The sequence below is a fragment of the Anser anser genome (genome assembly GCF_964211835.1).
Source record: "Anser anser genome assembly, chromosome: 35".
In the NCBI taxonomy this organism is placed as follows: domain Eukaryota; kingdom Metazoa; phylum Chordata; class Aves; order Anseriformes; family Anatidae; genus Anser; species Anser anser.
The window spans coordinates 413,140-425,422 of record NC_139756.1 but is presented as its reverse complement, the minus strand read 5'-3'; the positions used below and the strand labels follow the sequence as shown (position 1 = coordinate 425,422).

At 70.5% G+C, this 12,283-nt stretch overlaps 2 protein-coding genes across 2 annotated transcripts in view; both read right to left on the bottom strand.

Moving 5' to 3' along the window:
* Positions 1 to 12,283, bottom strand: part of KRI1 (KRI1 homolog) — a 66,348-nt gene that overhangs the window by 48,484 nt on the left and 5,581 nt on the right. The window lies entirely within an intron of this gene.
* LOC310888477 (dual specificity mitogen-activated protein kinase kinase 7-like) lies at positions 4,499 to 11,367 on the bottom strand (the record flags this gene model as incomplete). The annotated part of the gene is given in 9 exon segments (XM_083815202.1): positions 4,499 to 6,067; positions 6,948 to 6,993; positions 7,088 to 7,230; positions 8,188 to 8,268; positions 9,422 to 9,601; positions 9,711 to 9,745; positions 9,748 to 9,817; positions 11,001 to 11,120; positions 11,224 to 11,367. Coding segments are annotated over 9 exon segments (957 nt in total), but the record flags the coding sequence as incomplete, so codon positions are not given.

The following is a 12,283-nucleotide window of genomic DNA, read 5'->3' as shown; positions in this document are numbered from 1 at the left end:
AGGGGCTGAGGGGTTAGGTTTATAGGTTATGTTTAGGGTTAGGGTTAGCTTGGGTTAGGGTTAGGGTTTGGGTTAGGGTTAGGCTTTGGGTTAGGGTTAGGGGTTAGGGTTAGCGTTAAGGGTTAGGTTAGGGTTAGTGTTAGGGTTAGGGTTAGAGTTAGTTTTAGGGTTATCTCGGTTAGGGTTTGGGTTAGGGTAGGGTTAGGTCATGTTTAGGATTAGGGTTTAGGGGTTAGGCTTAGAGTTACGGTTAGTTGTAACTCGGTTAGGGTTAGGGTTAGGGGTTAGAGTTAGGGGTTAGTGTTAAGGGTTAGGGGTTAGGGTTAGGGGTTAGGGTTAAGGTTATCTCGGTTAGGGTTAGGGTTAGGGTTAGGGGATAGGGTTAGGGGTTAGTGTTAAGGGTTAAGGTTAGGGATTGGGTTAGGGATAGGGTTAGCTCATTTAGGGTTAGGGTTAGGGTGAGGGGATAGGGTTAGGGGTTAGTGTTAGGGGTTAGCGTTATGGGTTAGGGTTAGGGTGAGGGGATAGGGTTAGGGGTTAGTGTTAGGGGTTAGCGTTATGGGTTAGGTTTAGGGTTCGGGTTAGCATTACGGTTTGGGTTAGGGTTAGGGTAAGGGTTTAGGTTAGGGTTAGGATTAGCTCGGTTAGGGATTGGTTTAGGGTTAGGGTTAGGGTTAGGGGTTAGTGTTGAGGTTAGCTCGGTTAGGGTTAGAGTTAGGGGTTAGGGTTTGGGTTAGGACAGTTTTAAGTTTAGGATTAGGATGAGGGTTCCTTGGTTAGGGTTAGGGGTAGCTCGGTCCCTACATACAGCTCCCGGCCCTCGGGGGGGGGGCAGCGCGCGGGGCTGACGGACAGGCGGGGGGGCGTGGCCTGGAGGGAGGGGCGTGGTCTTCCCCGGCGTTGCCATGGGGACGGCGGAGAGGGGCGGGGCTGCGTGGGGGGTTGCCAAGGGGACGGCGCTCGGGGAAGGGAGGGGCCGGGAGGGCGTTGCCATGGGGATGGGGGCGGGGCCGGCGGGGAAAGGGGGCGGGGCCTGGGCTGGCGCGGGGCTGGGGGGGTCCCCTGGGTCCCCCTGGGGGGGGGGGGGGGGGGGCACGAACAAAGCCCGGCCGGGAGGAACCTGGCGGGGGGGGGCGGCACCGGGGGCGGCCCGAGGGAAGCGAGCGGACACCGGGGGGGTGCTGGGGGGCGGGGGGGGCTTGGAGGAGCTTGGGGGGGGCAAGGAGGGGGGATTTGGGGGGTTTGGGGGGGGTTTAGGGGGAATTTGGGGGGCTGGGGGGGGTTGGGGTCGTGGGGGGGGGCATTGGGAAAATAGGGGGAGGCTTCAGGACGCCGTCCGTGCTCTTTTTTTATTGGGGGGGGGGTGTGTGGGGGGGATGATGGGCCCCGGGGGGGGCGGGGGGGGCGGGTGGGGCTGGGACCCCCCCTTCCAGCTGTGGGTGCAGGTGCTGCTGTGGGGGCTGCTGCTGGGGCGCCTCCTGCGTTACGGGGCTGGGGGCGCTGCCGGGGAGCCCCCCCCGGGAATGGCCAGGGGGGAGCCAAAGAAGGGGGGAGGGCAGGAGGAGCCCCCCCGGGGGCAGCTTTAAGTGTGCTGCCCCAAAGGGGGTGGGGGGGGGTCAGGTGAGTCGTGCCCCCCCCCCCCCCCCCATATCCACAGGACCCTCCCCCCCCATGGGGTGTCCCCCCCCCATCCCCTCCTAAAGCATTTGGGGACGGGGGGGTCCCCAAGCAGGTGCTCACCTGGTTTGGCGGGGGGGGGCGCTCCTGGCTGCTCCGTCCCCCCCTCAGTTTCCTTTGTTGAAACTGGGGGCTTATTCCCTCCCCCCAGCACCAGCTGTGGGGACACTGGGCCCTTACTGGGCTATACTGGGAGGGGCAGGGGGGGTCCCCAGTTTGGGCCACGTGTGCCCCCAGGGCCAAAGCCTGTCCCCGCCCCCCCCCCCGGAGGCACTGGTCGTGCCCCCCCGGCATGGACGATGTGGGGGGGGGCCCAGCTGATCCCCCTGAGCAACGGGGCCGCCGGCACCAACGGGATCGCCATCGACGAGCAGAAGGTGGGCCCGGGGGGGGCGTTGGGGGGGGGTCCTAAAGGGGGGGGGTGGGGGGAGGACTGGTTGAGGGGATGCTGGGGGGGGGGTGACGTAGGGATATGAGGGGTCTGGGGGGGTTTGTGGCGGGGGTGCTGTGGTCCTAGGGGATCTTATGGGGTCCTAGGATGGGGTCTTGGGGGTCCTAGGGGCTGTAGCCCAGGTCCTGTGGGGTCTGGTGTAGGGATATGGGGGGTCCGGGGGGGTCTCAGGGGGGGGTGTTGCTGTTCTAGGGGATCTTGGGGGTCCTAGGACGGGGTCTTGGGGGTCCTAGGGTGGTTGCCCGGGTTCTGTGGGGTCTCAGAGGGGGCTATGATGGGTCTAGGGGTTCATATGAGGTCTTTGGGGGTCCTGGGATGGGGTCGTGCAGGTCCTGTGGGGTCTGGTTGTAGGGATATGGGGGGGGTCTCGGGGGTCCTAGGGGCTGCAGCCCAGGTCCTGTGGGGTCTGGTGTAGGGATTTGGGGGGTCCGGGGGGTCCCAGGTGGGGATGCTGTGGTCCTAGGGGATCTTGGGGGTCCTAGGATGGGGTCTTGGGGTTCCTAGGGTGGTTGCCCGGGTTCTACGGGGTCCCAGAGGGGGGTGTGACGGGTCTAGGGGTTCATACGAGGTCCTTGGGGGTCCCGGGATGGGGTCTTGGGGGGTCCCAGGGGCTGTCGCTGTCCCCAGCCCTGGGGAGGCGCCGCCGCCGCTGAGCACCAAAACTCCTCCGGGTCAGGGACCGGCTGCAGGGGGGGGTCCCGGGGCCGGTCCCGGGCCCCGTCTCGTTTAACAGCTTCACCGACGACCGGGACGAGGGGACCGAGCGCGCCCTCGGCACGACGCGGGGAGGTGGCGCGGATCCGCCGGGGGGGTTCTGCAGATCCCTCGGGATCCCTTCGGCTGCGGAAGGATCCGGATCGGCTGGGCCGGGCCCCGCGCTGCAGCCCCCCCCCCCCCCGTGGAGGAGCCCCCCCGGTGCAGCAGGTGGAGGTGGCCCGGAGGAGGCCGCGGCCCACGGAGAGCCCCCGGGCCGGAGCCGCAGCCATGGAGAGGAGCCCCCCAGGAGCAGGGGGGCTGCGGGGAGCTGCCCCCCACCCGTGGGGGGGGGGACCCACGCTGGGGCAGTTTGCTCCTGGGGGACGGACCCCGTGGGAGGGGTTCCCTGAGGAGCTGCTGCCCGGGGGGGCTCAGCTGGGCGAGGACGGGGTCCTGGGGGGGGGACACCCCGCAGCGCAGGGGACAAGAGGGACGGAGAAGGAGCAGCGGCGAAGCAGCGCCAAGGGCTGACCGCGACCCCCCCCCCCGTTCCCCCCCGCCGCTGCTCGGGGTGGGGGGGGGAGGAGGTGGAAGAGGGTGGACAGGGTGGGGAGGGGGGGTGTGGGGGGGGGAAGGTGCTTTTGGTTTCTTTCCTTCGTTTCTCGCTTCTCCGGCTCGGCAGGGGGAGGCAATAAATCCTCCCCTCGCCCCGCTCCGAGCCGCTAATTATTGAGCAAATCGTTCGCCCCCCCCCCCCCCAGCACGCCCCCACCCACCCGAAGAAGCCTGCGGGGGGGCTGAGGGACGAAGCACGCGCCCCGCGGGGCAGCCCGGGCAGGAGCCCCCCTCGCCGGGACGCCTGCGGCCCGCACCCCCCCGGGGCCCACCCGGAGCCCACCCCAAGCACCTGGGAACCGGGGGGGGGGGCAGCGAAGCACAAGGAGGGGGAAGGGGAGCAGGGGGCGCAGGGGGCGGGGTGGTTTTGATCCGGCTGAGCTCCAGCACCCTCCAGCTCCCCCGGCCGCCTCCCAGTCGCCCCCAGTTTCCTCTGGGATGCCCCAGAGGCCTCCCAGGGTGCTCGAGGGTGCCCCACGAGTCATCCTGCACCCACGTCCCTGCTGTCCCCAGTGTCCCCAACACCCCTGATAGCCCCATCTTCCACGTTCCCAGTGTCCCCCATATCCCCGGTGTCCCCCATGTCCCCAGTGTCCCCAGTATCGTTGGCGTCCCAATGCCCCATGTCCCCGGTGTCCCCCATGTCCCCGGTGTCCCCAGTATCGTTGGCGTCCCAATGCCCCATGTCCCCGGTGTCCCCCATGTCCCCAGTGTCCCCAGTATCGTTGGCGTCCCAATGCCCCATGTCCCCGGTGTCCCCCACGTCCCCATCCTTGATGGTCCCATGTCCTGTGTCACCCCTGTCCCCACTGTCCCCCTACGTCCCCAGCACCCCCAACATCCTTGATATCCCAGTGTCCCCCAGTATCCCCAGTGTCCCCCCTACACTGCTGATGTCCCCATGTCCCTGCTGTCCCTCACGTCCCCATTCCCGATGGCCCCATGTCCCGTGCCACCCCTGGCCCCGATGTCCCCAGTGTCCCTCCCATCCCTGATGTCCCACTGTCCCCTCATGTCCCCAGTGTCCCCCCCCCCCCCCCCAGGGAGGAGGCCGGCGGGTTCCACATGCGCCTTTATCATAATAACATTAATTAATACCAAGGGTAACGAGGCGGAGCCGCCCCACGCCCACAATGCACTAAAACGGCACGTGCTGCGGGGACACGGGGACACCCCGGGGACACCCCGGGGGACGCGGCCCGGCGCTGATTGTCACTGCGTGGCCCCGCGTCCCCAGCGCCGCCGGGTCCCCTCTGTCCCCGCGCCTGTCCCCACGGGGCCACCGCTGCCCCCAGGGCGTCCGCGGGCCGTGTCCCTGTGTCACACCCCTGTCGTGTCCCCGCGTCACGTCGCCGTGTCCCCGCGGCGTCCTTCAGCGCCACGTCCCCCTGCCATCGCTCCGGGCCACCTCTCCGTGCCGTGTCCCCAGGCCATCGCGCCGCGTCCCGTCCTTACGCCACCTCTGTCACTCTTCAGCGCCGCGTCCCCGCGCCGCATCCCCGCGCCGTCCCAGTGCCACCTCTGCGCCGTCCCGCCGTGTCGCCTCCGTGCCGCGTCCCCGCGTTGTCCCTCTCCGTGCCGCGTCCCCGCGTTGTCCCTCTCCGTGCCGCGTCCCCGTGCCACTCGCCATCGTCACATCCCCACGTGCCACCTCTGCGCCGTCTACGCCACGTCCCTGGGGCGTCCCCGGTGTCCCCGCGCCACGTCCTCCATGCCACCTCCGTGCCACATCCCCACGTCACATCCCCACGTGCAACATCCCCGTGCCACATCCTTGTGCCGTGTCCCCCGTGTCACGTCCCCGTGTCACATCCGCGCGTCACACCCCGCCGCGCGGCGCCCGCGTCACATCCCGGGCCGTGTCCCCGTGTCACGTCCCCGTGTCACGCCACGGCGTGCCGTGTCCCCCCGTCATGTCCCCACGTCACAGCCACGTGTCACAGCCGCGTGTCGCGCCACCGTGTGCCGCGTCCCCGGGCCGTGTCCCCCCGTCACGTCCCCGTGTCACAGCCGCGTGTCACGCCACGGCGTGCCACGTCCCCTCGCCACGTCCCCGTGCCACGGCCGCAGCACGCCGTGTCCCCGTGCCGTGTCCCCGCGTCGCATCCCCGCGCTGTCCCTTGCCGGCACCCCACAGCCGGGTCCCGTCCCCATCTCTGTCCCCAGGAGCTGGGGTCGGGGACGGGGACGGTGGCATCCGTGGCGGGGAAACTGAGGCACGGGCGGGCCACCACGGCGGGGGGGTGGGCAGGGGCATCGCCCTGCGCCGGCGCAACGCCCCTTTGGGACGAGCAGAGCAGGAGGGGGACGCAGCGGGACGTGCCGCGGCGCTCCAGGACGTGCCCGAGGAACGGGGCCGTACTGGGGAGGCGCCGGGGCGGCGGCGCGGCGCCGCGACACGCCGGGGCTGTCAGCGCCCAGCGGGGCACGCGGCGGCCGTCGGGGGCGCCACGGGGGGGGGGGTGGTGCCCCGGGGGGGTGCCCCGGGTGCTACCTGGTGAAGAAGGGGAGGTGGTGCTGGCTGAGGCCACCGGCGGTGCGCGGGGACTCTGTCCTGGCCATGACGTCCTTGAACCAGGAGGCCACGTCCACCTCCAGCGTCTCGTAGCGCTTGATGAAGTTGTGCTCCTGCGGGGGAGGCGGCGTGAGCAGCGCGGGGACACGTGGGGACACGCGGGGACACGCGGGGGCGCCTGGCCCCGAGTCCCCGTCGCAGCATCGCGGGGACGGGGACACGTGGGGACAGAGAGCAGGACGTGGGGACAGGGACACAGGGACGGGGACACGGAGACAGGGGGACACACGTGGATAACGTGGGGACACACGTGGACAGCGTGGGGACATGGGACGCGGAGACACCAGGACGGGGACAATGTGCGGACAGGGATGTGGGAACACCAGAACGGGGACACGGACGTGGGGACACCAGGACGGGGACAAGGATACAGGGACACACATGGCGACACCAGGACGGGGACAAGGTGGGGACAGGGATGTGGGGACACCAGAACGGGGACACGGACGTGGGGACACCAGGACGGGGACAAGGATACAGGGACACACATGGCGACACCAGGATGGGGACAATGTTGGGGACAGGGATGCGGGGACACCAGGACGGGGACAAGGTGGGGACAGGGATGTGGGGACACCAGGATGGGAACATGGATGTGGGGACACCAGGACGGGGACAATGTTGGGGACAGGGACGTGGGGACACACATGGGCACCAGGATGGGGAAAACATGGGGACACCAGGATGGGGACAAGGCGGGGACAGGGACAACGTGGGGACAGGGACATGGGGAGACATGTGGATAATGTGGGGACACGGGATGTGGGGACAGGGACATGGGGACACACGTGGGCACCAGGACGCGGACAACGTGGGGACACCAGGACAGGGACAACGTGGGGACAGGGATGTCGGGGCACCAGGATGGGGACAAGGCGGGGACAGGGACGTGGGGACACGGGGTGGGGACGACGCGGGGTCGCGGGCACCCACCAGTAACTTGTTGTACTTTGGTCTCTTCCTGTGGTCCTTGGTGAGGCTGGGGGAGAGGGAACAAGGTCAGCACCTCAGGGACCCAGGGGGGGGACAGCCAGGGGACGTGTCCCCAGCCCGGGGGGTTGCTCGTCACCCACCAGTCCCTGACGAAGGCCTGGAAGTCCCCGGAGAAGCCCATGGCGGGGGGCAGCAGCGGGGGGTCCTCCTGCAGCACCTTCGTCAGCACCTCGAAGTCCGTCTTGCAGTTCTGGTACGGGAACTGCCCCGTGGCCAGCTCCACCTGCGGGGACACCGCGGGGACGCCGCTGGCACCGGGGGGGACACGGCGGGGACACGGCCGGGGGCACCGCGGGGACGCCGCTGGCACCGGGGGGGACACGGCGGGGACACGGCCGGGGCGCAGGGGGATGCTGGGGACACAGCAGGGATGCGGTGGGACCCCAGCGGGGACAGTGGGGACGAGGTAGGGCGACAACGGGGACTGTAAGGGTGTCACAGCGGGACGTGGGCAGGACGTGGTGGCACCACGGCTTCATGGGAGGACTTGGGGGGGACACGGGGATGGGTTGGGGACACGTTGGGGACACGAGGACACGTTGGGGACGTGCTGGAGACGTTCCAGGGACACGGGGATGGGTTGGGGACACGTTGGGGACACGGGGACATGCTGGGGATGTGTTGGGGATGTGCTGGAGACGTTCCGGGGCACAATGGGGACATGGGGACGTGTTGGGGACATGCTGGGGACGTGTTAGGGACATGGGGATGGGTTGGGGCCACGCTGGGGACGCGCTGGGGACATGTTAGGGACATGGGGATGGGTTGGGGACACGTTGGGGACATGCTGGAGACATTCCAGGGACACGTTAGGGACATGGGGACGCATTGGGGACACGCTAGGGACACGTTAGGGACACGGGGATGGGTTGGGGACACGGGGACGGGTTGGGGACACGCTGAGGACATGTTAGGGACACGGGGATGGGTTGGGGACATGCTGGGGACACGGGGACATGTTGGGGGTGTGTTGTGGACGTGCCGGAGACATTCCAGGGACACGTTAGGGACGTGGGGATGCGTTGGGGACACGCTAGGGACACGTTAGGGATGTGGGGATAAGGTGGGGACACGCTGGGGACACGGGGATGGGTTGGGGACACGCTAGGGACACGCTGGGGACGCGCTGGGGACACTGGGATGGGTTCGGGACACGCTGGGGCCGCGGGGCCGCGCTGACCAGGGAGATGCCGAGGCTCCAGACGTCGGCGCGGATGTCGTAGTCGGGCTTGGTGGGGTCGGGGGGGTCGATGCGCTCCGGCTGCACGGGGGGGGCGGGGGGGGCGGCTGTGGGTCCTGGGGGGAGGCAGCACCCCCAAAACACCCCGGCACCACCCCCAGAACGCCCCCAAACAGCCCCCTGCACCCCCAAACAGCCCCCTGCGGCCCCCCAAAACGCCCCTCGGCACCCTCCCGGCACCCCAAAACACCCCCAAAAGACCCAGATCTCGGGGGCAGCCCCCCCAGAGAGCCCCCCCAGCACTGCCGCCACGGCTCCGCTCCCCACCACCTCCTCCCAGCACCCCGGGGGGCTCTCCCCACACTCCCCCAACAGCACCCCGCGGTGCTCCTCATCCCAAGACAGCACCCTGAGGTGCTCCCCACCCCACCAAGGCAGCACCCTGGGGTGACGCCACCCCCCCAGAGGAAGCACCTTGGGGTGCTCCCCACCCCCCCCCGGGCAGCACCCTGGGGTGCTCCCCACCTCAAGACAACACCTTGGGGTGCTCCCCACCCGCCCAGGCAGCACCCTGGGGTGCTCCCCACCCCCAGAGGCAGCACCTTGGGGTGACCCCACCTCCCCAAGGCAGCACCCTGGGGTGCTCCCACCCCCCCCAAAGCAGCACCTTGGGGTGCTCCCCACCCCAACGCAGCACCCTGGGATGCTCCCCACGCCCCTGGGCAGCACCCTGGGGTGCTCCCAACCCCCAGAGGCAGCACCTTGGGGTGACCCCACCTCCCCAAGACAACACCTTGGGGTGCTCCCCACCCCCAGAGGCAGCACCCCGGGGTGCTCCCCACCCCCAGAGGCAGCACCCCGAGGTGCTCCCCATCCCCCCGGGCAGCACCCCGGGGTGCTCCCCATCCCAACGCAGCACTGTGGGGTGATGACACCCCCCAAGGCAGCACCCTGGGGTGCTCCCCACCCCCCTGGGCAGCACCCTGGGGTGCTCCCCACCCAAAGACAACACCTTAGGGTGCTCCCCACCCCCAGAGGCAGCACCTTGGGGTGACCCCACGCCCCCCAGGCAGCACCCTGGGGTGCTCCCACCCCAAGGCAGCACCCTGGGGTGCTCCCGTCCCCCCAAAGCAGCACCCTGGGGTGCTCCCCACCCCCCTGGGCAGCACCCTGGGGTGCTCCCCACTCCTCAGGGAGCCCCCCCGCCCCCCCCCCGGCACCCCCGGGTGCTCACGGCCATGTAGGCGGCGCAGCCGGCGCTGCGGGTCTTGGCCTTGGAGTCGACGAGGCGGCCGCTGATGCCGAAGTCGCAGAGCTTGACCTGGCCCCGCTCGTCCAGGAGGATGTTGGAGGGCTTCACGTCGCGGTGGATGACGCCGTGCTTCTCCTTCAGGTAGAAGAGCGCCTTCACGATCTGCGGGGGGGGGACGCAAAGGGGCGGGGGGGGTCAGCGGGGGTCCCTCGGGGCCGGGGGGGGCGTTTCCCCGTGCCCCCCGTCGCCCCCAACCCAGGTCCCCGCTCACCGCCACCGTCATCTTGCCCAGGATGCGCTCGGGGATGGGCCCTGGATGCGCTTCTTGAGCTTCTCGGCGCAGGTGCCCATCAGCTCCATGGCGATGAAGACGTCGGTCAGGATGGGGGGGGGGTAAAAGGGGGGGGGTGCGCGTGGCGGTGAGGGAGGGGGGGCTGGGGGCACCGGGAGGGGGGCTGGGGCATTGGGGGGGAGGGCTGGGGGCACTGGGGGGGGGTGTGGTGGTGGGGAGGGGGGCTGGGGGCACGGGGAGGGGATGTGGCGGTGGGGAGGGGGGCTGGAGGCACCGGGAGGGGGGCTGGGGGCCATTGGGGGGGGAGGTCTGGGGGCACTGGGGGGGTTTGGGGGCACGGGGAAGGGGCGTGGTGGGGGGCAGGGGGGCTGGGGGCATTGGGGGGGGAGGTCTGGGGCACGGGGGGGGGGTCTGGGGGCACCGGGGGGGCGCGTAGTGGTGGGGAGGGAGTCTGGGGTCAGGGGGAGGGGCCTGGGGTATGGGGGAGGGGGTCTGGGGGGGTGGTTTGGGGGCACACAGAGGGGATGTGGTGGTGGGGAGGGGCTCTGGGGGCAGGGGGAGGGGGTCTGGGGGTATGGGGGGAGGTCTGGGGGCATGGGGAGGAGGGGCTGGGACACGGGGAGGGGATGTGGTGGTGGGGAGGGGATCTGGGGGAGGGTCTGGGGGCATGGGGAGGGGGCGTGGTGGTGGGGAACGGGACTGGGGGCATGGGGGGGGAGGTCTGGGGGCACTGGGAAGGGGCGTGGCAGTGGGGAGGGGTCTGGGTGCGGGTCTGGGGGCACGGGGAGGAGGTTTGGGGGCACACGGAGGGGACGTGGTGGTGGGGAGGGGGTCTGGGGCACGGGAGGGGGGCTGGGGTATTGGGGGGGGGGGCTGGGGGCACGGGAGGGGACGTGGTGGTGGGGAGGGGTCTGGGGGCAGGGGGAGGGGCGCAGACGGGGACTGGGAGGGAGGGATGGGGGGAGGCAGGGAGGGGCTGCGGCACTGCCGGGGGGGCAATGGGGGGCGGCCAGGGAGGGGGTCCTGGGACCCCCGGGGGGGGTGGGGGACGCGGGACGGGTCCTGGCACCCCCGGGGGGGGGTCCTGGGGGTGTCGAGCACCCCCCTTGCAGTGACGGCGGACAGGAGCGGCGGGGACAGGAAGGGCGCCGTCCCAGCACCACCCCCAGGGTCCCGGGGGCCGCATCCTGACCCGGGGAGGGGCGAGTTGGGGGGGGGGGTGAGGGGTGAGGGGGGGTGTAAGGAATGGGGGGGGCCGGGGGGGCTCACGTTGGTGATGAAGGTGCCGAAGCACTGCACGATGTAGGGGCAGTCGTGGCTCTTGAGCACCACGTCCAGGTCCATCAGGATGCGCTTGTTCTCCTCCCGGTTCCCCGAGCGCCGCATTTGCTGGGGGGGGGGGGGGGGGGCGTTAGATGAATTTGGAGGGGGGGGGGGACACGACGCACAGCCAGGGCCCGATCCTGCCCCCCCCGCCCCCCCGGGGCCCCACCTTGACGGCGATGACGTGCCCCGTCTTGCGGAAACGCATCTTCCAGACCTGCCCGCAGGTGCCGCTGCCGATCTCGCCCAGGTTCTCCAGGTCGTTGATCTCCGCCTGGTAGCGCTGGGGGGGGGGCACGGGGGCGGTCAGGGGGTGGGGGGCACGGGGGGGTCGGGGGCAGCACCAGGGGGGCACCGGGGGGGATTGGGGGGGTCAGGGGGGGCACAGTGGGGCACAGGGGGAGGTCGGGGGGGTTGGGGGGGCACCAGGGGGGCCACGGGGGGAGCCGGGGGGAACAGGGAGGGGGTCAGGGGGGCACGGGGGGGGGTTGGGGGGGGGCAGGGGGGCAGTCCGGGGGCCATGGGGGGGGGAACAGGGAGGGGGTTGGGGGGGCAAGAGGGGGGCACGGGGGGGTCGGGGGGGGCAAGCAGGGGGTTGGGGGGGGCGGGGGGGACACAGAGAGGGGCCAAGAGGGCATGGAGAGGGGCCGGGGGGGGGTGTCAGGGAGGGGGCAAGGAGGGGTCGGGGGCCAAGGGGGGGGGGGTCGGGGGGGGCACACCCCATCCCCAAGCACCACCCCCCCCGTCCCCAAGCGCCCTTCCCGTGCCCCCGAGGGTCCCCCCCCGTGTCCCCGCACGTCCCCCCAGCCCTGAGCGTCCCCCCCCCGTGTCCCCAAATGCCCCCCCCCGTGTCCCCAAACACCCCCCATGCCCCCAAATGCCACCCCCCCATCCCTAACTGTCCCCCCGGTGTCCCCAAATCTCCCTCCCCGTGTCCCCATGCGCCCCCCCCGTGCCCCCAATGTCCCCCCCCGTGACCCCGAGAGTCCCCCCCAATGTCCCCCCCATGACCCCAAGCACCCCCCCCGTGACCCCAATGTCCCCCTCGTGACCCCGAGGCCCCCCCCATGCCCCCCAACATCCCCCCAATGTCCCCCCCATGTCCCCAAGTGCCTCCCCGTGACCCCGAGGGTCCCCCCAATGTCCCCCCCACCCCCAAATGCCCCCCCGTGCCCCCCCGTGCCCCCAATGTACCCCCAATGTCCCCCCAATGACCCTGAGCATCCCCC